The sequence below is a fragment of the Canis lupus genome, chromosome 7 (genome assembly GCF_048164855.1).
Source record: "Canis lupus baileyi chromosome 7, mCanLup2.hap1, whole genome shotgun sequence".
Classification (NCBI taxonomy): Eukaryota; Metazoa; Chordata; class Mammalia; order Carnivora; family Canidae; genus Canis; species Canis lupus.
Window position 1 is genome coordinate 40,233,313 of NC_132844.1, and position 26,847 is coordinate 40,260,159.

At 33.3% G+C, this 26,847-nt stretch overlaps 1 protein-coding gene across 2 annotated transcripts in view; it reads left to right on the forward strand.

Annotated features, from left to right (window-relative positions):
• LMBRD1 (LMBR1 domain containing 1) overlaps positions 1–26,847 on the forward strand; it is a 109,716-nt gene that overhangs the window by 61,466 nt on the left and 21,403 nt on the right. For both annotated transcript variants that reach the window (XM_072832452.1, XM_072832453.1), the window contains exons 9-14: positions 3,338–3,490; positions 20,648–20,712; positions 21,060–21,162; positions 21,698–21,802; positions 23,669–23,818; positions 25,374–25,452. In XM_072832452.1, coding sequence (XP_072688553.1) covers positions 3,338–3,490; positions 20,648–20,712; positions 21,060–21,162; positions 21,698–21,802; positions 23,669–23,818; positions 25,374–25,452 — 655 coding nt within the window. The remainder of the gene's footprint in view (positions 1–3,337; positions 3,491–20,647; positions 20,713–21,059; positions 21,163–21,697; positions 21,803–23,668; positions 23,819–25,373; positions 25,453–26,847) is intronic.

The window sequence follows — 26,847 nt, forward strand, 5'->3', positions numbered from 1 at the left end:
TAAACAAGACACAAGATAACTCTAAATGCTAAGAGATTGGTGAATTTTACGTTTTTAACTTCTAAAATTTATGTGCCCAAAAAGCACCACCAAAAAGAAAGTTAAAGAACCAGCAATAATGTAGGAGGAAATAATCTGCAATATAGGGTGTGTATATATATATATATATACACATATATATATATATATATATATACAGAGAGAGAGAGAGAGCGCATCTTCAAATCAGTAAGAAAAAGGAGGGCAGCCCTGGTGGCTCAGCAGTTTAGCGCCGCCTTCAGCCCAGGGTGTGAGCCTGGAGACTGAGATTGAATCCCATGTCAGGCTCCCTGCATGAAGCATGCTTCTTCCTCTGCCTGTGTCTCTGCCTGTCTCTCTCTCTGTCTCTCATGAATAAATAAATAAAATCTGTTAAAAATGAACAAAAGACACAAATAGAGTATACTGAAGGAAAAATTGAATTGTCCAGTGAAAATATAAACTGATGCTTCAGCTCTTCAGTAGAGTAAGACCAAGCATCCCAGCTTGCCTAGGACCCAAGGGGATTTTCTAGAACATGGAACTTGCAGTGCAGAAACCAGAATGGTTGATCACCCTCGTAATGAAAGATATGCTAATTAGAACAAGTCAGTATTTTTTTAATCTTTTAGACGTCTTTGAAATTTTTACTTTTGTCAATTATTAAAGAGATTTTAGAAATAGATGTCCTGCTTGTGGGAATGTAAACCATACAGCTTTTTAAAGAAAATTGTATGATGTAATATGTGCCTGTATACAAACACATCCCTTTTAATAAAGTTTAATCCAGCAGTTGACATCTAGGAACATATCTTACTCAATTACATGTATATATTTGTATCTGGGTGAATAAGAATGAATAAGAATGTTTGTGCACATTGTTAATACTCTCAAGAAAAAAAACAATCTAAGTGCTCAAAAGTAAGGTATTTATTAAGATACTATGGTATAATGTGGTGTGTAGTGATGAAGAGGAATGAGGTAGGTATTTATAGACTGAAGAATATATCTTTATAGAACCAAACCAGATGCTCTCAGTTCAAATTCTCTCTCTCCTCATTATGCTTATAATTCTGTCCAAGCCTTATTTTACTCATCTAATAAATGGATATAATATTACTACCAACTTCAGAGTTTTATTCTGAAGATTTAAGGAGAATAAATATAAAAGAACAAATCTTTTTTTTTTAGGGACAAGAAATGTGCTCAAGAAATGATAGCTGTTAGGTACAACAAAAACCCATACGTATATTAGCATATATGCATTCATGCAAATACATAGAAAATGTATAGAAGGATACTGAATTGCTTAATGGTGATAACAATAAGAAAGGGCAGTGGTACTCTGGGACAGTGTGAAGGGAAGCTTTCACATTTTACTTTGTTTTAAACAAAGGGTATGTATTCATATACTTTATAACTACGTTTTTTTTTTTGTTTTGTTTTTTTGTTTTTTTTCCAGATGAGATAATTAGCTGACTGCTGGGTTTCTATCCTGGTGTTTTGTTTCTCTGACCAAAAATTATTCTTATATTGGTTTGGTCAGTAGGCAAAGCAGAATGGAGTTCTATCCTTCACTCCTCTGAAATACTCACCAAATAGGCAGATGGATAACTTGGGTTTATTTTCAGTGGACCCTTAAATCGGTTTACTTTTTTTTTTTCTCCTGAACTAGTGAAAGGTAGTTATTATATAAAACTACCTTATTATTGGTATCCTTTTGATATTAGAAAGGCACTTCGGAGAAAAATTCTATGTTTAAAATACAAATTATTGGACTTTTCTCATTCCACACACACAAAGTATTACTGCTTGGATCTTTCTTCTAGAAAGGAGTGTTTGTTACATTCCTTTGTCCTTCCAAAAATACCTTTCTCTGAGGCTTCTTTTCTGGGGGGGTTATAGTTTGATTACTTAACTAAAAGGAGTGAAGGTGATTAAATATAGTCTAGTGAATGCAAAGTATGGTCTCTGGACCAGTAGCACCAGCATCTCCTCAATGCACATTTTAGGCCCCACTCAAGACCAATTAAATTTTATTTGTGGGGTCTAGAAATTTGTGTTTAACAAACTTTGCAGGTAATTGTTATGCATGATAAAGTTTGAGAAGCAACATGACAAGGTATGGAAGAGGACAACTGATTCCAGAAGAGCATGGCAATGCCATTATGTAAAGAGATCATTATAACTATGTAGATCTCTTTATTAAAGGATAGTTGAATTTTGTCTTCATTATATCTATGATTTCAGATGAGGCTGTACTGGGCTATGTTAGAGAGCAGTTTTGTTGACGCTTAAGAACCTATTTAAATCTGAATTAGGGATATTAACATTTTAATATCTTTACAATTTACTTTTTAAAGTATGTATGTATGTATGTATTTAAGAGAGGGAAAGAGCATGAGTTAGGGGGTGGGGGCAGAAAGAGGGAGAAGCAGACTCCCCGCTGAACAGGAAGCCTGATGTGAGGCTGGATCTCAGGACCCTATGATCATGAGCTGAGCTGAAGGGAGACACTTAACCGAGCCACCCAGGCACCCTTGATATCTTTACTGCAAATATTTTTCTTGTTGCCTACAATAAAAGCAAACAAATTTGCATTTCACCTTTTTTGTATTTAGCACTTGTCATATTATTGGAATTTCTTATTGTACCCTATTGAAGACACTTAGGGGGCGTGGGAGTTCAAGTAGGAAGGTGTTATCTTTGACATCATGAGAAAAGTACTGCTCATGGTTATAGTAAGCATCACATAAAAATAGATGGGTGAGAGTTACCGTTAGTAAGTTGGCCAAAGAAAACATTCATTTGCAAAAGTATTTGGAGAATAAGAAAGTGATAATTTTTAGCAATTGTTATAAAAACCTATATAGCACATACTAGTATTACATCCCTCTGCTGCTGTCTGAATCAGGGGCTGATTGAAGGGAGGGGAGGGGTGGAACCAAATATATTAAGATAAGGGATAGGAGGAGGAGCTTGGAGGTGAGGGAGAGTAAGTGAGCAAATTGAATAAAGTGCCCTACAAAAAAGGCATTTTTAGAGATATTTATCTCTCTCCACATAACTACTATATATTTGGAAAATAGAAATCAAGAAGTTTGATATTAAATGGACATACATCTACATTTTGATGCTGACCTTGGTTCAGAGATATGTATTGTCACAAAGATCTTGTCATTTTTTTTTTTCAGTTTGTAAATTTGCGTAAGGAGTATCCAACCTAAAAAAGGGCTTGTTGCATGATTTGTTAAATCTGATGGGTACTTTACTGAGACCTTAATGATAAAAAACTTTTATTTTATTCTGTTATTTGCAGAGCAAAGATGGTCGACCTTTGCCAGCAAGGGATAAACGGGCCTTAAAACAATTTGAAGAAAGGTTACGAACCCTTAGGAAAAGAGAGAGGCACTTAGAATTCATTGAAAATAGCTGGTGGACAAAATTTTGTGGTGCTCTGCGTCCCCTGAAGGTAAATGGAGTTTTAAAAAATTATGTTGTCACTCTTCTCTCAAGTTTAGATAGACCTCTCAGAGTAATTGAGTTCTCTTGTGAGGCATTACCGCATGGTACTTACAAGCATGAATTTTGGAGTTAAAGTGATTTTGAATCATAGCTCTGTCATTTGGTAGTCTGCGCCAATTACACACCTCTCTGAGCTTCATTCATTTACTCATGTGTAAAGCAAGTGTTAAAACAGAGGTATTGAGAAATTTAAATTAAAATATAGATAAGTAATGTAGTATGCTGCTAGCACATTTTGCAAGTTTGTACTTCTCCATAAATAGAACTGGGACCCATACTAGAGCTCAGGACTCTAACTGAAAGTAATAGAATTTGCTTCGTTATTAGTTGGTGTGTTTCTGAAAGTATGTAAAAAGATATTATTTAGGACAGAAAACCATTAATTTTTCTTTCTTTTTTTTTTTTTTTTTTAATTATCATTTGCTAGCCTTGCTTGACTTCTTTGGACAGTGGTATCTAAACTTAAATACCTATATTGAACTAAGGGTGTAATAATTCAGCTTTGAAAAAAGTAGCTAGAACTGCTGGCCACAGACTTCTGTATTATCCATTCTGTATCTGGCATTTCAAACACCAGAGCTTTGTATATAATAGTATACAAGTTGTAATTTAAGAGGTGCAGTGAATAGACAGATTTGAGGAAAGGCAAGATAAAGCTATAAAGTAGGTTTTGGCTAAGTTGAAAAAAAATGATTTAGAGAGCCCTGTGAAAGGATTAGTCAGGTTGAGTTCTGCTTTGTCTTCCTCTTGTCAGAAAGGAAATAAGGAAATGCATTGACTGCTCACCAAAAAAAAAAACTGCTTTTTGAAAGAGCTCTTCAAAAATATATTGTAATATTAGATCTATTGTGTATTACATTTTGAACCTTCTGTTAAAATCAATTTTGTTAAAGACTCACCGCTCCTTTTTTGCAGGGTAATTATTTTCATAATACCAAAAGTATGATGCAACCTTCCTCAGACTTTTTTTTTCTTCATCTCCTCAACCTTATCCTAATTCTAAATTTTATATATGGCTTCTTTATAAATATTTATAACCTGGTCTCTAACATTAGCTGCCTTGATTATAACATGCTCTGTTCTATTTCACTGAACCTGTGTTTAGAGGAATTTTTAAATCAACTTTATTAAGTGTGCAGATTGATTTTGCCAAATAGAGATATGTAGATATAGATCTACATTAATGCAGAAAAGATACTTGATGTCTTTCCCTGTTCAGTCAAACTCAGATCCCAGACAACTGTTAATGTCCTCTATTGTTATAGTTTAGTTTATATGTTATAGTTTAGTGTTCTATAATTTCATGTAAGTGAAATCAGAGTGTAGTGTAATCTTTTTTTTCTGGCTTCTTTAGTGCAACAAAATGCTTTTAAGATTTGTCTGTGTTGCAGGTTTTCTTTCAGTAATTTATTCTGTTTTACTGCTGGGTAGCAACCTGATATGTGTGTCTATGTCACAATTTGTTTATCCACTCACCTGTTAGTGGAGATATGAGTTATTTGTAGTTTGAGATTATTATGAATAATGTTGATGTGAACATCTAGTGTAGATGTGTGTTTCAATTTCATTCATTTTTCTTGGATAAATAGTAGAATTTCTGGGTTTAATGTTTAATGTACGTTTAACTTTATAAGAAACTGCCAATGTATTTTCCAAAATGGTTTACCATTTTGCATTCCCACAATATGAGATTTCACATTGCTTCACATCCTTGTCAACTCTTACATCGTAAGTTTGTAATATCTTTCAATATAAGATTGTAAAATCCATCTGATGGATGTATAATAGTATTTCAGTATGGTTTTGATTTATATTTCCTTGGTGACTAATGAATACTGAGAATTTTTTGGTATTCTTATTGTGTATTTTCTTTAAAATGCCTGTTTAAATCTTTTGTCCTTTTTTAAAATTAAGTTTTTGTTTTATGAGTGAGTTACAAGAATTCTTTATATACTACACATTAAAAACTTTGTCAAATATATGTATTGTGAATGTTGTCTCTTTATGACTTGGCTTTATGTTTTCTTAACACTGTCATTCAAAGATGTTCCTTAAATTCTTACTGCAATCATTTTTCTCATATGCTTTCTTCTGGAAATTTTATGGTTTTAAACGCTCTTATATTTTAGGTTGTAGTCCATTTTAAGCTAATTTTGTGGGATGACATGACTTAAAGGTTTGTTTTCCATATGGATATTCAGTTGTTTCAGCAGCATTTTTGTCAAGACTGTTCTTTGCTTATTGACTTTCCTTGATACTTTTCTCAAGTCAATTCATCATGTGTATGTGTGGGTCTATTTCTGGACTTTCTCTTTTGTTCCATTGATTCATAGGTCCTTATGCTAAAACTTGATCACTGATGTGTTTTACAATCAGTCATGAAATTAAGTATTGTAAATTCTTCAGGTTTTTAAAAAATATTTTATTTATTTGAGAGAGAGAGAATGAATGGGGTGAGTGGTAGGGGAAGAAGCAGATTTCCGTGAGCAAGGAGCCTGATGCAGGGCACGATGCGGAGCTCAATCCCAGGACCCTAAGATCATGACCTGAGCCAAAGTCAAGTGCTTAACTGAGCCACCCAGGTACCCCTTTGGTTTTGTTTTTCTTTTTCAATATTGTTTTAGCTATGGTAGATCCATTGCATTTCTATATAAATTTTAGAATCAACTTAGAATTCTACAGAACACCTACTGGGATTTCTATTTGGATTACTTTGAATCTGTATGCAGATTTGGGGAGAACTGATATTGTAAACTTGAGAAATGAGAGTTCGTTCCAGTGCACAGCAAGCCAGTAAAAACTGAGGCTGGCCTTTCCCAGTCAAGAAAGGCTGTTGATTGCTGTGGCACCACCCAGGATAATAGGGAGCTAATGCTCTAAAGACCTGAACTATATGGTGGCTTGCAAGTGAAGGTTTTTAAAGGCAAATGACAGGACCCCTCCTGTCAGTGGAGTCCGCCTTCTTAGGAGGCCCATGTTAGGAGGTGCTCTGGTGCTGCTTAGTCTGGTACCCCAGAGGTCTCTTCCATCTCAAGAGTTTTGGAATCTGAAAAATACCTTTATGTTTTATGTTAGAAATTTCATTACATTTGGTACGTTTGGTGATTGTATCTTTACTTTTAAGCTAGTAGGGTTGTATTCCTACAGGTTCCCTGGCCAATCCAGCTGTGCCCAGGGATGGTAGGACCTTTAGTATTCATTCTTTAATCTGAACTGACAAGATGGGTGCCGGCTTTAATATTTTAATACTGAATCTTCCAGTCCATGAACATGAAATATTTCCATTTATTTATGATATCTAAAAGTTTTCTCTGCAGTATTTTGTAGTGTTCAGTACAGAGGTCTTGCAAATATTTTGATAAATTTATCTGTATCTTTGTTTATACTGTTACACATGATTTTGTTTAATTTCAAGTATCAATTATTGGCTTCTTACTATGTAGAAATTTGTTTTTGTACAGTTGATCTCCTATCATGCAACTTGGCTAAATTATTACTTGTAGTAGCTTTAATATAGATTGTTAAGGAAATTTTATGAACATGAACATGTTAGCTACTATAAAAGACAGTTTTGTTTCTTCCTTTTCAATTTAAGAGTTCCAAGTGCTCTTTTTTTTTTTTTTTTTTCCTTATTGCACTGGCTAAAATCTCCCATACAATCACCTTACCACTCATTCTTTTTGTTACATAGTGTATTATTCTTGAATATGGATCGAAATTCATTTTCTGGGCCTGTTAGGAATAACTAGGAACAGTTAGGAATAATAGGCATGTCTGAAGAAAAACTCTGGGAATACACACTTACTGTTATATAATTGAGGGTTTAACATGAATGTGAAGGGATAAGCATTGCTTTTTTTACTTAGATGAAATATGAAATCACTTCTCTGTGACAGTTGATATAATTCAAAAATAGGAAGCCACATGTTCTTAGTGCTTCTTAAACATTAGCATCCAAATAGTCCTAGTGGAAGAAGGTAGAGACAGGTTTGCTTATCCTTCTGCATTGCTTAGTACATGCCGAAGGTGACATAAGACCTGTGAGAAACTCCTGATACAAAATTTCTTTGAAGTTATACTCTATCTCAAAATTTTGTGCTAGTATTGCCTTTTACGCTGTATTCTAATCCATGTTTTTTTATTATAAAATGAATTAGATTTAAATTTTTGCAAATGCAAAAGTTCAGAGTTCTATGATTACACAACTTTTTATGAGAAAATATAATATCTTTCATTAAGAGTAGACCCCCATGAGATACCTACTGATCTTGTGATTTCACATTGCCATGTATGCTGTAGGGTTTGCAGGTGTGGACTGGGCTGTCACATACATCTGGTTTTGAGTACTTGTTCTGATCCTCACCAGAGGATATAAACTCTTGTTACTTCATCTTTTTCTTGTCTTGTCTTTTTTTTTTTTTTTTTCCACTTTATTTTTGAGAGAGAGAGCGCGCACGCACACGCAGGGGCAGGCAGTGGGAGAGAAAAACTTTCGCAGACTTTTCACTGAGCTTGGAGCCTGACATGGGGCTTGATCACACAACCCTGAGATCTTGACCTGAGTGGAAATCAAGAGTCGGACGCTTAACCGACTGCACCACCTGCGTGCCCCGTTATTTCACCTTTCTAAACCTTAACTTTTCTCATCCTTCTAATGGAGTTATCTATTTACCTTATTTTTGTTATGGGAATTAAAAGAAATAATGTATGTAGTGTTAGTGCCTTTTGATGTAAACAGCTCAGAAAACTGCAGCTGCTGTTGTTACAGTTCTATATATATGGGATTTTTTAACTTCTTAAATACTGCCATAGAACTCAAGGGAAAAAATCAGTTTTGTGTTGCAGACATTTATAAAACTAAGCATCTAATTAGAGTAAGTTAATGGCTTCTACAAACAGCGTTTATATATAATACCAAACACATCTAAGCATACAGTCTAATGTTAATTAAATACTTGGTTAATTTCTCCCCATCAGGAGGGCATATGTTAAGCTTATACAGCTAATTGGCCTTGGTAACCTTTAGATTCATTAGGTTTTAAATACAATTTTTGATATATACACACATATACCTCCTATTATGTACATACTTCTTGTATTTACATAGAAAGTATAAATTCATGTCTATAATTACATAGATATTTTTCACACTTTTTTATTGTGGTAAAATATACATAAATTTGCCATTTTAACTATTTGTAGGTATGCATTCAGGGGCATTAGGATATTCACAACATTGTGCAACTATCACCATTATCCATTTCCAAAACATTTTTTCATCTCAAACAGAAACATTGTGCCCATTAAACAGGAACTCCCCATTCCTCACCGACTTCCCCCAACCCGCATCCCCTAATGACCTCTATACTGCTTTCTGTCTCTGAATTTGCCTATTCTAGTATCTCATATAAATGGAATTGTACTGTATTTGTTCTTTTATATATGGCTTATTTCAATTTGTATAATTTTCAACATTCATCCATATTATAGATGTATCAAAATTTCATTCCTTTTAAGATTAAATAATATTCTGTTATATGTATATTTCCATTTTGCTTATCTGTTAATGTACATTTGGGTTGTTTCCAACTTTTGGTTATTGTGAATAATGCAGCTGTGGTAACTGGTATACAACTCTGTGTTGAGGCCCTGCTTTCAATTCTTTTGAATATATACTTAGAAATGGAATTACTGGATCATATTCTAGTTTTGTGTTTTTACTTTTTGAGAAAACTGAAAACTGTTTTTCACAGTGGCTGTATCATTTTATATTCCCACCAGAAATGCACATGGCTTCCGATTTTTCCACATCCTTGCAAACACTTATTTTCTGTTGTTTTGATGATAATCAATCTTGTGGTTGTGAAGTGTCATCTCATTGTGGCTTTGATTTACATTTCCCTAATAATTAGTGATGTTGAGCATCTTTTCATTTGATTATTGGCCATTTGTGTATTTTCTTTGGAGAAATATTCATTCAAGTCCTTTGCCCATTTTTAAATTATTTGTATTATTGTTGTCAAGTTGTAAGAGGTTGGTTTTTTTTAATAGTCTGAATATTAACCCCTCATCAGATAAATGATTTGCAAAGATTTTCTCCCAATCTTAGGTTGTCTTTTCATTATATTAATAGTGTTCTTCATAAACACAAAATTTTAATTTTGATGAAGTCCAATTTATTTAATACTTTTTGTTGTTGCCTATGCTTTGGTGTCTTATCCAAAAAATAATCGCCAAGTCGAGTACCATGAAGATGTTTTCCCCTTTTTATCCCTAAAAGTTTAATAGTTTCAGCTTTTAGGTGTAGGTCTTTTGATAACTATATTGAGTTAACTTTCGTATATGGTTAAGGGCAGAGGTCCAGTTTCATTCTTTTGCATTTGGCTGCCCTTTGCCCAGCACTATTTGGTGAAAAGATAGACCTTTTCCAATTGAGTGGTCATGGCACCATTGTCAAAAATCACTGGATCATACATGAGAGAGTTCATTTCTGGTATCTGTTATATTGGTTATATATCTGCCCTTATGCCAGTACCAAATTGTTTTGATTACTATAGCTTTTACTAAGTTTTGAAATCAGGAAACGTGAGTCTTAAAACTTTGTTTTTCTTTGGCAAGATTGTTTTGGCTATTTGGGTTGTTTTTTTGTTTTTTTTTTTGTTGTTTTTTTTTTTTTTTGAAATTGCATATAAATTTTAGGATAGAGTTTTCTGTTTCTGCAAAAAAACACCTTTGTATTTTTTACAGGCATTGCATTGATTCTGTAGATCACTTTCAGTGGTATTGATATTTTAACAATATTGTGTTTAGGTCCATGACCAAAGTGTGGCTTTACATTTATTTATGTCTATTTGAGTTTCTTTCAGCAGTGTTTTCTGGTTTTCAGTATGTAAATCTTTTGTCTCGTTTTAATTTATTCCAAAGCATTTTATTATTTTTGGTTTGTTCCGTTTATTTGAATCAGATATTTGGATAATGATATTCATAATTAAAGAACTAGCAAAAGTTTCTTTTTCCACTTGTCCCACTAATCTAACCCCCAACATATACAAACAAACACAACTAACTTTCATTAGGTAAGCCAGCAGTGAAAAATAATTTCATCATACACAATGCTTAGTTGTTTTGAAGGTGCATGTGGTCATGGTGGTTTGTTTTAGGCCACACTATTTGAATATGTCTAAAGACAAAGACTGGCACTTTCTAACTTTAAAAGAGTTTTATTAAATATTTTATTGGAAGTATAAGTGTGCATTCCAGATTTTTATTTGACACTATTTGAGAGATGTACTTTAATGCAGGTGCTTCTTAAGATGTGTTTTGGGTGGTTTAGGTTGGTAGTAATTGTCTACTAGAGTTTTTATAATGTACAGTATTTTTTGTAAATTGCCAGTAACCTTATGGTATGGATATTGAAGTTTTATATAAGAATAAACCCACTTGTAAGTGACCTAACCCATCTTTACATTGGTACAGTAATGAAACTCAAGTATATAAAAAAGCGTGGATTGGGTCTCGGAGGTCAGTGACTGATCAATATATAACGTTTAGTGTTTGTGTGGAAGAACAACTTGTTTAATATATGTGGTTGATTCATTAACATTAAACTTAAGACCCAACAGTAGAATACTCATGCCTGGACAAAGCTTATATAACACTTGCATTTTTCTCAGTTGTCACAGCCTTCTTAGTCTTAGGGACATTAGACAGCACTATGCTCCTGGGCTGTTTGAAAGTGCAAAAGTACCAACACGAAAGCACAAAAATCCAAAATGTGTAACACTAAATAGACAAAGGATACTTGTTTACCAAATGGGAGCTGAAATAAGAAAGAGTGTTGCCTTGTTGTGGAAGCCGGGAACTTGCACATCAGGTGACTTAGATTTTTCATTGCTCTGCACATATCCCAGAGGACCACAAGTGCCCCAGGTATTGATTTTAAGGTTGTAAATAAATTGTAGTGAGTAGATGAATTTGCAAATACAGAATCCTCAAATGAGAATCAACTGTACCTATAAGTAAAAACAAAAAAAATTCCCAAATCCAGCAAGTGCTCTCTCTAGCTCTCGCTGTTAAACTTTGTGTTTAAACAAAGATAGTGGGAGGATTGCATGGGAGAGAGAAGAGGAGATTTGGAGGTGGGCCTAAGATTGATCTGAAGTGCCCTAAAAGTTAAATGAAATAAGCTAGTCACAAAAAAAATAAATATTGTATAATTACACTTATAGGAGGTATCTAGTATAGTCAAATTTGTAGAAATAGAAAGTAGAAGGTGGCCAGTGGTTGGGGAGAAGGAGACATGCGGATTTGATACAGAGTTTCAGTTTTGCAAGATAAAAAGAATTATTGGAGATGGTTGCACAACAATGTGAATGTACTTAACACTACTAAACCGTGCACTTAAAAAAGATTCAGTTGGTAAGTTTTATGTTATGTATCTTTTATTGCTATTTTAAAAATAGAAGAAAAAAAATGACCAAAAACGAGGGAGAAATGAAGAGTTGGACTTAGGGAAAAAATGGAGGAAAGCACAATTAATTTCAGAAGACAAAATTACAGGGTGTCCAAAGGAGAATAGATTCAAATAAAATTTAATATGTGGCACTGAAGAAAGGTAGGAAACAACCAAGAGAAAGAAAGCAAGATGAGGTAGAATCAGTGTTGAAGCAGAAGAGAAAGAAAACTATATATGTATAATTGGTGTCTATACAGTAGCAAAACAAAACAAATTAGCCATATTTCAAAAAATCCACAATAGACAGACATGTATCTACATACTGAAAGAGCCACTTTGTACCTGGGAAAATTTATGTGCATTTTCCTTGCAACACTGACTTCAAAATTAAAGGAGAGCCTTCAAGATTTCCAACTAAATCAACTGACTTGCAAGGGCAACATAGATCTCTATTGGACTTCTCAAAAAAACATGATAAAGCAAGGCAAGAATGGGGGAACATTAAAAAAGTCTCCGTGAAAAAGTATGAAGCCAGAAATTTATATTTAGCCAAACTTAGAAAAGTAGTTCTTAAACATTCAAGAACTCAAGGAATTCTGTATTCATGTTCTTTTGAGAAATCCACTAATTAACAAGCTCTAACCAAGAGGTGAGAAGGAAAATATGAATAAAGGAAATAAAGATGAATATATAATATTTCAGATCTATGAAGAAAAGGTGTGAGCAAAGGTGAGACTGTATAAATCTATGTTCTGTCGAAACTAATCATGCAATTAAGAAAGGAGAAAGAGAAGTCGGATTTCTCATAGACTAGTGTATGACCAATAGGTGGGAGTTGGATACATAAAAACTAAGCGACTCTATACCAAAGTGCTAAATAAAAAAATGGGCTAAGGGCATTTGAATATTGAAGTACGCTAAAACAAAATATAAATCTTCTTGACAAAAGGGAACTAAAAGAGTGGAGAACACATATTAAGTAAGAAAGAAACTCAAGAAATATACACATGATTGTCAGACAATAAGATTGTTGAGATCAATGTTCCAGGCATATCAATAAATATGGGTGGACCTAACTCGCTATTAAAAGAAAAATTTTAATTTTCCTCATGAAGCAAGATATAAACAAGATATGTTGTTTAAAGGAGCCACCTAAAATAGATTGACAAAGGCTAAAAATGTGTGTTGAAAGATATACTAGGCAAATGGAAATAATAAGAAAACATTTAGTGATCTTAATATTAGATAAAGTAGAATTTAAAGCCAAAAAATATTAAATCCCACAATGGATCCTTTTTGTGATAGAATCCCTTCCTCCTCCCATAATTATTTCCATGCATTAATCCGTGGAACCCTTCTTATGTTACATAAAGTGGCAAAAGGGACTTTGCAGATGCAATTATACTTACAGACTTTAAAGAGGTTATCCAGGATTTTCTGGGTGGGCTCAGACTAATAACATGAGCCTTTAGAAGCAGAGAACTTTTTTGGCCTGAATCAGAGATAATGTGGTATCAGAGATAGTAAAAGAGTGAGAAAGACTTGACTTGCCATTATTAATTTGAAGATGGAAGGAGCAGTGTGGAAAAAAATGGAAACAGCCTAAGGAATTGAGAAGCTCTCAGTTGATAGCCAGCAAGGACTGTAAGTAAAGACCGTAGCCCTATCCTCTCAAAGAACTGAATTCTGTGAACAATCTGAAAGCATGAAGTGATTCTTCCCCAGAACCTCCTGGAGGGAATATAGCTCTGCTGACAACTTGGTATTTTGGCTTTGTGTGATCTTAAGCAGAGAACTAGTAGAGCTGTGCTGTGCCCAGACTTCTGACCCACAGAATAAGTAATAGTTCAGTTGTTTTAAGCCACTAAATTTGTAGGAGTTTATCACTGTAGGAATAGAAAACTCATATACTTATTAATATGAAAATTCACAAGTCACAAGGAAGATAAAGTAGTTATGTACCAAAGAACACAGTAACCAACTTTATGAAGCAAGAAGTAGAAGAGATTCTAGGAGATCTAGATTGAAATATGTTAACTGAGAATAACATAACACCATAGCCAGGGTAAGACATTTGAGGTACACAAAATTGAATAAGAATATAGAAGGTCTAACATATAATCAGTAAAGTGTATATCATAACTTCTGAATTTTACATCCCAATAATAATGACTGTACCTTCTCTCCAAGTGCACATGGAACATTCACTAGATTGATTATATATTATGTTATGAAGAAACTGTCAGTAAATTTTACAGAGTAGATGTATTACAAACAACTCTTCTCTGATTGCAATGCATCATTAAAACTAGAAATTATAACAAAATCAATAAACTAAGGCATTTTTCACTTAGAAAATAACCTTATATTCAACTCTTGGATGAAAGGAAAGGAGAAAAACTGCAAAATTTCTAAAAATTAGTGATGAACACATCCTATTAGAATTTCTGGGGTACATTTAAAACTAATCAGGAAATGCAAAGCCTTAAATGCATTTATTAATGATAATAAAAGGATAAAACTATACACACTAAATTCCAAGCACAAAAGGCTAGCAGTGGAGCAAAGTGAACCAAAAGAAAGCACAAGGGAAAAAATAAACGTAAAAGCAGAAAACAATCAGGAAAAACTGATCAGTTAATATCCTTTCTATGTGTATGTTTTAATTAATAAATAAAACACTAACTTCATTGAAAGGAAACAGGGCCGATGGAGAAATGGTTGATGCTGGAAAAGTATGTAAGCCCACACCTGCTATGTCAGAAGGAGAGGATGTGCTGAGGAGTAGCAGGGTATGATAAAAGGAACCCAATTAAAAGAGCTCCTGCTTCCTAAATCTGGGACCAGTTAAGTATCAAAATATATTAATATATTGATATAAATAATAGAGAAAGGAAAAAAACTCTTCCCTACAGTGGAATTCTAATAAATGTAGAATGAATGTCAGAAAAATCAGCATTTGGCAAACACCACATACTGTTTCTTTAAGAATAAATGAATACTAAAATTAGAAGGTGAGAGTTTGGTAACAACAGGATATTTGCATAAACTCAGAGTATTTCCCCAGAAGACTTATTAATTACAAAGAGAACAGTAGTAATTTTACAGTGGAAAAACATGACCTGAACCACCTTAACCACGTGATCCAAGTTAAGCTCATCAGTAATGAGGTGATAGATATATTGTGCCTCTGTCATTTCTGCCAAAAATACATGAGCTGAATTAAGTGTGAGGAAATAGGCAACCCACCTTGAAGGATAAGGCAAGTAACTGCTCTGGACTCTTTAAAATCTAAAGGTCATGAAAATAAAAGTGATTTAGGAACTGTTGCAAATGAAAGGATATTAAAGAGACAAAAGCAATGTATAACACTGAATCACAGTTTGGACCAGGAAAAAAAAAAAAAACTTTTTTTCTGTAAAGGACTTCAGTTGGAACAATTGAAATTTGAATAAAGTCTATAGATTAGATAATAGCATTCTATCCGTATTAATTTCTTGATATTGACAATTGAAATGTGATAATGGGAGAGAATTTGCTTTTAGAGAATAGGTACTAAAATATTTTTCTGCAACTTACTCTCAAAAATAATAGTTTAGCCATATAGATGGAGAATGATAAAGCAAAGTAAATGTTAAGATTTGTAGAATCTGGTTGGAAGGTAAACTAAAATTCTTTGTGCAATTTTCTCATATATCTGACATTATGTTAAGATAAAGCATTAAAGTCTTAACTTCTACCAAATCACCCTTACTCCTCCACCCCCAAATTTTGGCATTATCCTTACCATTTTTAATGTCAATTTTTATGAAAATCTCTTCCATAAGATTGTATTGAACTGAAGAAATTGCTTCTAATATATGGAAAATTATAACCATGACCAAGCTGGTATGATGCTGACAAATCATCATGAGAATCTTTACAACAATAATAATTTTCTTCGCAGTATAATAATTTTTAGCCAGAACTGAATATTATTGATCTAACTTTAAAAAAAAAAAAAAAACTTTTGTAGAACATTTAAAACCTGGAAAACTTAATTATCTTCATAGAACTATAACTTACAATGTCCTATCAAGATCTGATAATGAAAATCATGTGTTCTTACCTTCTCCCTATGAGGAAAGTCTTGAAGACTAACTGGTACCTAGAGTTAGGGGCCCTGGGACCCATGGCCATTTGCTATGTAATACTGGACATATGAAATCAGATGATCTCTGGAAAGAAGTAAGCTCAGTTTATGGTAAAATTTAAGTCCAGTTCTCCATTCCAAAATTCTCTTTTCAAACTCTTAACCTGGATTGACTTTATATCTTTTTATTGTAGTCATCTAATTTTCTAAGGCACAGATTCTTAATTTTAATGGAAGAATTATTTGGGAATCTTGTTAAAATACAGATTCTGATCTAGTCCACCTGAGATAAGCCTCAAGAGTATGTATTTCCAACAAGCTCCCAGGTGATACTGATGCTTCTGGTCCATGACCACTCTTTGATTAACAAGATTCTAAGCAATTTTAAAGAGACATCATGCATCTGTTTCCGAGCCTCATTGTTACTAAAGCATTAGAAACCTAGAAAAAGGTTTTTGTTGCTCGCATGCTTCAATATGCCTCAAAAACACAATTTTTTAAAACATTCTTGACACCGGCCATTGCTTTTGGCAAAAAAGGAAGCAGTACCTGGTATTTTATTTAAGGTAACATTGATGATAAAATTCAATAGAAATTACTTTTTACATTTAAACTTTTGTTGGAGTCTCTTTTGGGTTATATTCTAGATACACAAAAGTTATTTTATGCATATAGGAAGTTCACCTATGAAATCTGATAAGATATATCTCTTTAAAAAAAACAAAAAAACAACGCCCCTGTATTATTTCATCCTATATTGCTTGGAAGTTTTGTTTCACATTGTCAGATAATATTAAATTCTAGGATCGTGGACGCCTGGGTGTCTCTGGTTGAGTGTCTGCCTTTGGCTCAGGGTGTGATCCTGCGGTCCTGGGATCGAGTCCCACATCAGGCTCTCTGCATGGAGTCTGCTCTTCCCTCTGCCTACATCTCTGCCTCTCTCAGCGTCTCTCATGAATGAATAAATAAAAATAATTTTTTCAAAATTCTAGAATCAGAGATTTATTTTAAGCTAATAAGCATCTTAAAACAGAATGATTTAGGAGAATGGTAAGTTTATTTTTGCTAAAATGATATAATGCTGCTTTCTAATGCCATGCAGAGTTCAATTTAAATCAGATTTTCCCATTTTCAGCACAATTGACATTTGGGCCCCAATGATGCTTTGCTGGGGAGAGTGAGTATTGTCCTGTGCATTGTATGATATTTAGCAGTATTCTTATCCATTTGATGTAACGCTCCCCATCCTGCCCACCCTACCTCAAGTCATGATAGACTCTTTCTAAACATTGTCAGATGTCCTTTGAAGGGGGGGGGGGAGGTCATCCAGTTTACAACCACTGATTTAAATGAAAAGAACATAGGGTTTTAAACTTAGTATAAAAGGGAAAGGGAAGAGATATGGGGGAATGGTATACTATTAATGAGATAGAGGAACTTCTAAATTTTCTTTGTTGGTAATGGAGAATTTTCTAGACAGTTGATCCATCATTGGTTTAGATAACATCACATATAAAGTTAGTAGTAGTAACAGTATATTTACTCTAACAGATAATGTCTTACTCAGTATTGCTCGGTATTCTTCATAGATTATAACATTTCACCTTTTTATTGTGGTTTAGTGAAAGTAACATGATTATATCTGATTAATACACAGGAAAAAATGGGTTTCTGTCACATATATTTATATTTCTAAAACAACATTTTTTAAGAGGTCAATTTCCCCAACTTGACCTATAAATTTAGTACAGTTCTGATCAAAATTCCAACAAGTTATTTTGTGGATATTGACAAATTGATTCTAAAACATACATGGTGAAAAATAAGACTTAGAATAACCACCATAGTACTTAAGAATAAAGTCAGAGGACTGACACCATTCACCCAGTGCTCATCCCATCAAGTGCTCCCCTCAGTGCCCATCACCCAGTCACCCCATCCCCCTGCCCACTACCCCTTGTTCATTTCCCAAAGTTAGGAGTTTCTCATGTTTTGTCACCCTCTCTGGTTTTTCCCACTCATTTTCTCTCCTTTCCCCTATAATCCCTTTCCCTATTTTTTATGTTCCCTGTATGAGTGAAACCATATAATGATTGTCCTTCGATTGACTTACTTCACTCAGCATAATATCCTCCAGGAGACTTTTAAAGAGCTCCAGCCCCTTTCTGTTTCCTCAGGTGGCTGCTAGGCTTCTAGCTTTTACAGGCTATCTTCCAAGGCTACCATACAGTTAGAGAGGAGGAATTGGGGCTAGAGCAAGTTAAAATGCTATAATGCTTTGTGTTCTTACCGAGATTTTGTCATTTTTCTTAAATGTCCTTGGACTGTTACATGGCTTTGGTTAATTTCCCTAATGTGGAAAAAGTTAATTCTGACAATTTATGCCAGTTTCTTCATTGCTTTTATGGAGGAGATTTTCAGAGGTTGTTACCCCTCTCTCTTTACTGATGTCACCTCTATATCTTAGTCTTTATTTCAAAATTGACATTTTAGCTAAAAGTGGAATATTTAGGTCAGTTCAAGGTAGTCATTACTGACATGATTCTGGAAGTGCTAATTTAAGTTCTCATTTAAGTATATGCATTTAAGTATATGTTGTTTTCTTGGTTTTTATAAAAGTTATATAATTTTTACATTCTGTATTCTATTAGGTAGCTGCGATTAAACAGTTTAACTGTGGGTCATTCATCTCAACAGATTGAGAAAACAGTCAGAGATTTTTTTTTTCCTTTTCTTTTTCTACCCTAAAATGGATATCAAGGAACAGAATTTTAACCTCAGCTATTTCTGTGTTGTGTGTGTGTTCTAATAATTGGCATCTGGCAGTCATACTCCCTCATGCCACAAGCTATTTCTTATTAACAGTCTATTAGGAAGTGGTATGTTTCGCTTGTAGATCCTCAGTGTAATTACATCGTCTTCTAGTTCAGCCTAGGTAGCAAATAAAGATGCTCAAATCTAGTAGAAAAAGATTGTGTAAGCGTCTTTATACCTTCCACTACTGGACTTTTGTTACTATAAAGGAGTCACTTCAAACTTCTGTAGCAATGAGACCTTTTTAAAAAAGATTTATTTATTTATTTTAGAAGGAGAGAGACCATGTGAGCACAAGTCAGGGAGGGCCAGAGGTTGAGGAAGAGGGACAAGCAGATGCCACACTGAGCACAGAACTTGATGTGGGGCTTGACCCCAACCCTGAGATCATGACCTAGCAAAAGTCAAGAGTCAGCTGCTCAACAGACTGAGTCATCCAGGCACACCAGCAGTGATACCTTTTTTTTTTTTTTTTTAATAAATGAATTCTCATGTGAAATTCCAGTATGTAAAATGGGTACATGCAATGTTTTCAATTTCAGATAATGACTGTATCCTTTTTGGTCCTCTCTTGCCAATTTTCTTTCCCAGTGAGTTCCAGAGGCACTCTTTCAGAACTGAAGAATTCCCTAGAACACAGCCTAAAATGTATCCCAAAATCCGTCTTTATATGTGGGGTAGGATGATGTGTTATTATTTTACTCCATTTATCCAGGCAGAATTCTAAAGTATACTTAAACAATTATGTGGAATAAGATGAAAAACACCCTCACATTCATGAGGTTATCCATGTATTCCTATCAATTCCAGTCAAAAGAGAAGCCAAAAACACTTACCTGTGCTTAATTGGAATCTTCTTTTTTTTGTTCTGACTTTGTGGACTCTTCAGTCTACTTGTTGCTAGAACTTAGGGATGATGACAGAGAACAAAAAGAGCCTAAGTTTTTACTAACATAAATTGCAGCCCTTTTTTATTCCTTAGAGACCCAGTTCTAAAGATTTTTTGCTTGTTTTCTCACCATCTCTAATATAAAGTTCATATGGTAGAAGGAAATATATTCTGCCAATTACAAAGCTTAATACATTTCTCCTCAGAAATATCATTTAACATGACAGTTTCTTCAGTGCTGTTAGTACTCTCTATTTCAGGAATATTAGCAGTTATACAGACTTTTAAGGACCATGGTATGAGATATACACACACACAATATGTAAACAACAACTACAAATTTGTGTATGTGAAGCTATAAATTATATGTATGTGTGTATAAAAGTTCTGTGCGGAAATGTTCCGGGTTCCCTTTTTTAATAACAGGTTTATATAACCTGGTGAGTTTCATGGTTTTGGTTTTTTTGTGTATGTATTTAAGTCTTACTGTACTTTTCAGTTATCTTTGAAGTTTATATTTCATCATAACTGAATATGGACCTGTTATGTGACCTAACAGAGTCTTACTTGTTTACTTAGTAATGAAGACTTTTAAATACTTTGTCTCTTTTGTATGTGTGTGTTCAGTCAATCAATCTCATAATGAAAATTTGGATGACAAATGCCTAGGATTATATACTAAATTAAAATATATCTTGGGTCATTTTATTTAGATCATTGTCATAGGCTTGTAACTCATATCGAACATAATGGTTTTGTGCTTTTAATATCAACTTCTAGAGCTATATTTTAATGATTTTTTTTTAACTTTTAGATCATTTGGGGAATATTTTTCATCTTGGTTGCATTGCTGTTTGTAATTTCTCTCTTCCTATCAAAGTAAGTATAGTACACATATTTTCTAAAGCACACACATCCTGTGATGTTATACAATTTCCATTCTGGATTCCATTAGTGTATCCTATTCATCTTTGGTTATTTTTCTTGAAGTGTTCTACAGCATTAACTCAAAGAATGACTAGAAAGTTGCAATAATAGATGGTGTTTCTTTTTTCTGTATCAGTTGAACAGTATCTGTAAGGTATTTAAATGAGATTTAATTTGTTATCCATGGTTTTCTTTGACTTTGTTGAATCTGCATGCTTAAGTTATGATATTTTTCTAAGTTAATTGAAAATGTGCTAATATAATAAATAAATTCACTTTTTAAATTTTTGTTGTTTTAGTTTGGATAAAGCCCTTCATTCAGCTGGAATAGATTCTGGTTTTATAATTTTTGGAGCTAACCTAAGTAATCCACTGAATATGCTTTTGCCTGTACTACAAACAGTGAGTAAAAAAAAAAAAAACAGTCATTGTATTCTCCAGCAAAAATTCTCACACTCTGTCAAATTATTATGTTAACAAACTATTAATACTTGGCAATATATGCTTATGCCCTCTGTTGATTTGGCTCTTTATTTATATATAACTTCGACATTGATATATTATTTTAAAGATTATTACATTGATATATTGCTGAGCTCTTATACATAATTTGATTTGGCATACATTTTAATACCTCAGATGAGCTTTTCCAGTTAATTACTATTTTAAATTTTTAATGAAGTCTTTCATTCCATATGTAAATGTAATTTTAGTTTAATTTATTATAGGATTTTTCTTAGGATAATAGTACTAAGCAATTTGGTAACAGTTTAGTAATTGTTTTTTGGAAGATTTTTTTTTTGTATCATAGTAGCATGATTTAAATCAGGGTTGATATTTTACACATTTGTCAGATATTAATAATGAAGTTTCAGTTAATTTTACATGACTTCTAGTGCCCTGTTTATGTGTTAAATTAAATTTTATTTTTTTTCAGGTGTTTCCTCTTGATTATATTCTTATAACAATTATTATTATGTACTTTATATTTACTTCAATGGCCGGAATTCGAAATATTGGAATATGGTTCTTTTGGGTTAGAGTGAGTATAACAATATTAATTTTGATTTTTTTCATCATTTGTACATAATCTCTATTACTACAAATTAACTTAGATTTATAATATGAAAGTTGTAAATATCTTGCTATTAAAAGTGATGGAAATATTGGCTTCTTCACTTCATGTTAGCATAAAGGTGCTTTTTATCTAAAAGTGGTGGTTTTTCAATGGGCAAGTTTGCTCCCTGTGTACATTTGGTTTTCGGTTGTTAAAACTAGTGGGTATTACTGGTGTCAAGTGGGTAGAGGCCAGGGATTCTGCTAAACATTCTGGATTACACAGGGCAGCCTCCTGTAACAAAGACTTACCCAGCTCCAAATGTCAAGAGTGCCAAGGTTGAGAAACTCTGGTCTAAAAGTTAAATTATTTTCCTTAGTGTTTGGTGCATGGAAACACATTGAAGTACAAATGAATACACTGAAGCTCAAAAGATGGCCCTTCATACTAAAACTTCTATATGACTGGAGAAGAGTTATTTTGAGATAAATTAAGAATTTTAAAAGATGATTCAGGTAGAGATTACTTCTACCTGTGAGTAAGAGAAAACCCAGTTAAATAGTGGTTTGAACTAATAAAAGATTTCTTGCTAAAAAAAAATCTAGCGTTGCTTTGTAGCTCAAAAATGTCAAGTGCAACATCTCTGGCTTCTCCCTCATGATTGTAATATAGCTGCTGCAGCTCCATTTATCCTGTTCATGTTCCATTAGAAAAACATATCAACAAAGCAATGCTTTCCCAGAAATCCCCAGCAGCCTTCTTTCCTTTTGATGTTTAATATTTCATCACTGCTAGGTACGACTAGATGTAAGGGAAACTGGGAAATGTCAATTTTTAGGTGTTCATGTTATCATCCCATCCAGAATTGGCACTCTTTTACTCTATATTATACTAAAATCTGTTAGTAAAACAGGGAAGTGATTTCTTAGTTGCTAAAATAAAAATGTGCTCTGCCATTGAAATGAAGTAAGTCCCCTGGCTCATTGTATTTGTTAAAACATGTTTTAGTTTTCCTTTATTATAGATATATATGAAAATATTTACAGTCAGAGTAATATAAATTATTATAAACCAAAACTTGTAACAGTATAATATGAGAATATCATGAGTATTTCATAGAAATGAGTATTTCATAGAAATGAGTATTTATAAATGCATGGCATGTCTGTTCTTGTGTAGTAATATTATATAAAACCATGACTATATTACTAATGCTTATAGTTTAAACTCATTCCTCTAATCTTTAGATAGCATTAGTGGTAGCTCATAATTCTCCTTAGTACTATAAACTTATAACAGATGCTATTATGTAGTAAGTTTGGAAGATTTGTCTGGAAACAAACCAGGTGAATACTAATATATAATTTATTCTCTAGGTCTTCAGTTTTTCAAGGATCATTTATAGGATCCTTTGAATATAGTTGCTTTACTGTGACTTTAAAATAAACATAAATCTAAAACTAAAAGCTTTACAGAGAAAAAAATGTCTTTGACATTCACGTAATCATTTGAAATGATTAAGAATTTTTTTTTAAGATTTTATTTATTTATTCATGAGAGACATAGAGAGAGGCAGAGACATAGGCAGAGGAAGGAGAAGCAGGCTCCATGCAGGAGCCTGATGCGGGACTTGATCCTGGAACTCCAGGATCACGACCTGAGCCAAAGGCAGGCGCTCAACTGCTTGAGCCACCCAGGTGTCCCTGATTAAGAACTCTTACTCTTTATTTTAGAAAAAAGAAATGCTTGGTTGAACTGTATTCATTATTACCTCTAACACATAAAAAGGACTTAGTGCCTTAAAAATAAAGCATATTGCTGAAATATTGTTACTGTCTTTTTTCTTTTCAGCTATATAAAATTAGAAGAGGTAGAACCAGGCCCCAGGCACTCTTATTTCTTTGCATGATACTTCTGCTTATTGTCCTTCACACTAGCTACATGATTTATAGTCTTGCTCCCCAATATGTTATGTATGGAAGCCAAAATTATTTAATAGAGGTAAGTGCAAAATTTTGAACGTCATCATTTTGGTATTTTAAAAATATTGATATTTACAACCAAATTTTAATTTGTGAAGGCTGATATAAGATAATAACTAAACAGATTAAGTTTAACATTGCTTAAACAGGTTTTTCATTCCCTTTTTGAGCATGTTTATGTTTGTTTTGTACAAGTTTTTTTTTAATAATACTCTGAATTTTATTATAATGGTTCTTTAAATGGATTCCATGGTGCTATGCTCCTGAGCTTTATCTCAGTCCTTTATTAAAATTCATAATATTTCTTTTGAAATAATACTTTAAGAAGTTTTATTAATCTAGCTCCCAAAAAGTTTTGATGAGCAAAGTATGTCTGATTATTGGAACTGTGAATCCCATAGGAAAGACTTTAAAAATATTTTATTTGTGGGTTGTCTGAGCTTTCTTTTAACATGACAATTGTCCTCTTACCTGTTACACCCCAACGTTGATTTTTCAGAAGCCAGCTGTGGGTCCTGGTTGTAACTGGACAGCTAACTTGGTTTTTTTGACAGTTTAAAATATTTTGACCATATCTGATTCTACCTCTGTGTAGTTCTTTTCTTTTTTCTAAAATACCTCTCACTCTACTTAATAATGCAAATCACATCTGTATTTCATGTTCTAGTTCAAGTTTTGCTGTAATGGAGTCTTTGGTTACTAATCTAGTCTGCCCAGATCACTGCCTTTTTAGCCTGTACTTCCTCCATTCTTTACTTTAACATGTACTTAGTAACAAATATATAACAAGCACATTAAACCTTCCCTTATATCATACTAATAAATATTGCCGGTGGTTGAAAAATCAATTCATTGACAGATATTAATAATGTAGGTGGAACAAATATAAGGCACAAACTATTATAGAGGTACATGAGTAACCTGGGTTTGGGAGACAGTACTAGAAGATCACCTGAATCGTGTTTTCCACTTCTTATATATTTTTATTCTCTTCTGGCCTTATCACCTGCACCTGGTTCACTAGGTCATGCTTATTAAACTTTCTTCTATGAATAAATGAAGGGAGATCATGCATTTGCATGGACAAAAGATACTCTTATTGCACAGTGGAAAAATAAGTAAGGTGTTTCTCTGGGAAGAAGCTCTGTTCAGTCCAGTACTTAAAGATTGTTGCAAAAAAGTCCTAATTTGTTAAAATTTACCGTAAATCCTTTTGTTCTAATTGTAATTTTGTGTAAAATTTACCTTTTATTTATTTTTTTAAAAAAGATTTTATTTATTTATTCATAGAGACAGAGAGAGAGAGAGAGAGGTAGAGACACAGGCAGAGGGAGAAGAAGGCTCCATGCAGCAAGCCCGGTGTGGGACTCGATCCCGGGTCTCCAGGATCACACCCCGGGCTGCAGGCGGCACTAAACCACTCCGCCACTGGGGCTGCCCCTAAATTTCACCTTTTAAAATATTAGCTAGGTGTAGTTTAACAGAAAACAGAATAAAATTCATAATATGCTTACTTTTTCATCCAATTATATTTCTTAATATATTTACATTTTAACCGTATTTTTGTCTTTTAGAGCAATATAACTTATGATGACCATAAAAACAATTCAGCCTTCCCTGTGCCAAAGAGATGTGATGCTGATGCCCCTGAAGGTAAGGCAGCTCTTATCAACTCTTTTAGAATTTATAACTCTATGAGAAAAGAGTTGGCTTGCATTTTGTTGCATTAATCATTTAATGCATCTATTTTAATATGTGGTGACAAAGGAACTTTTAGCAAGAAGAAATTGGTAAGTCTTTTCAATGGAAAATTTCTTTGTGATATAGTGATTTCCATTAAGGAAAGGAACATTATAAATTCGTTACTTACTAAGTAACAAAAAATAGTTACTATTTATTACATTTATTACTGAAATAAGAAATCACTTTTAAATGCCTTTTTTACCCCTTGAAAAACTCAAGATAGTTTTGGTGGAATCTAATTCTTAGAACCAAGACAAAAAGTACCTATGATTTAAAACTTTTCATTCATATACGTCTAGTTATTTTACTTAAGAATAATAATGTTAATGATAATAGCAGTTCACTTTTAAGAGCATATAACTGTTCCAGTTCCAGTTGTAACTGGAACTATGGTAAGTATTTTATGTGTATTCTAAGAAAAACTCTGTGATCTTATGCTTTTAACCTGTTTTTAGAGATTTTTTCTTCCTTCTGTTTATTAAGGTAATTTTTTTTCCTTTTGAATATTATTCTGTCCTGATTAAGGATTCCAGATTCATTTTTCATTTGTAGATTTTTCCCTACTGTTATCTTCAAAATGCTTTTCCCATCAGGGTAAAGTAATATTTAAAATGTAGTATATTTTTTCATAAATCACTCATGGGTGCCATTATAAAAAGATAAATTCTGAGTTTTTTAGTAGGGTCAACTGCAGACTGTGATGGAGTAATAGAAAGAATAGGCCTAGCCCAGAGTGGAAGTAATTAACTCCACCTTGAGGAGATTTTTGTTGTGCAGTGGTAGTCAAAAGAAAGGCTTTTGGAAAAGTGACACCAAAGCTGCATTTCAAGGTTAAAGAAGAATTTATCTGGTGTGCATCAGGGGAAATTGTTCTGGGCCTAAGAAAAAGTGCACAATAAAATTATCATAAACTATATGGGTATGTGTCTAAAAGAATCTAAACCATTGTTACTGTATTTTAAATTCTAGGGGTAGGAGGTTGGAGGGAGGGAGGAAATGAGATTGAAGAGTTAGGGGTCAGATCACAAAATGTTTTGGAAAATAACTTAAAAGAGTCAATGAAGAGTTTTAAGCAAGATTCTAGAATGGCCCCCCAGTTACCAAGTAGTTTGGTAAATTTTAGTATTACCAAATTGAGTTTAAAAATACATACTGAGATTGGACAGAATTGTAAGAAACAATTAGTTGGCCTGAGATAATCTCTAGGACATTTAGGTAGAGGTTTCATAGGCAGTTGAAACTCAGTAAGGAACTAAGAGGGTAAAGAGAAGACTGAAAAATAGTGAGAAAAATGTTGATGAAAAG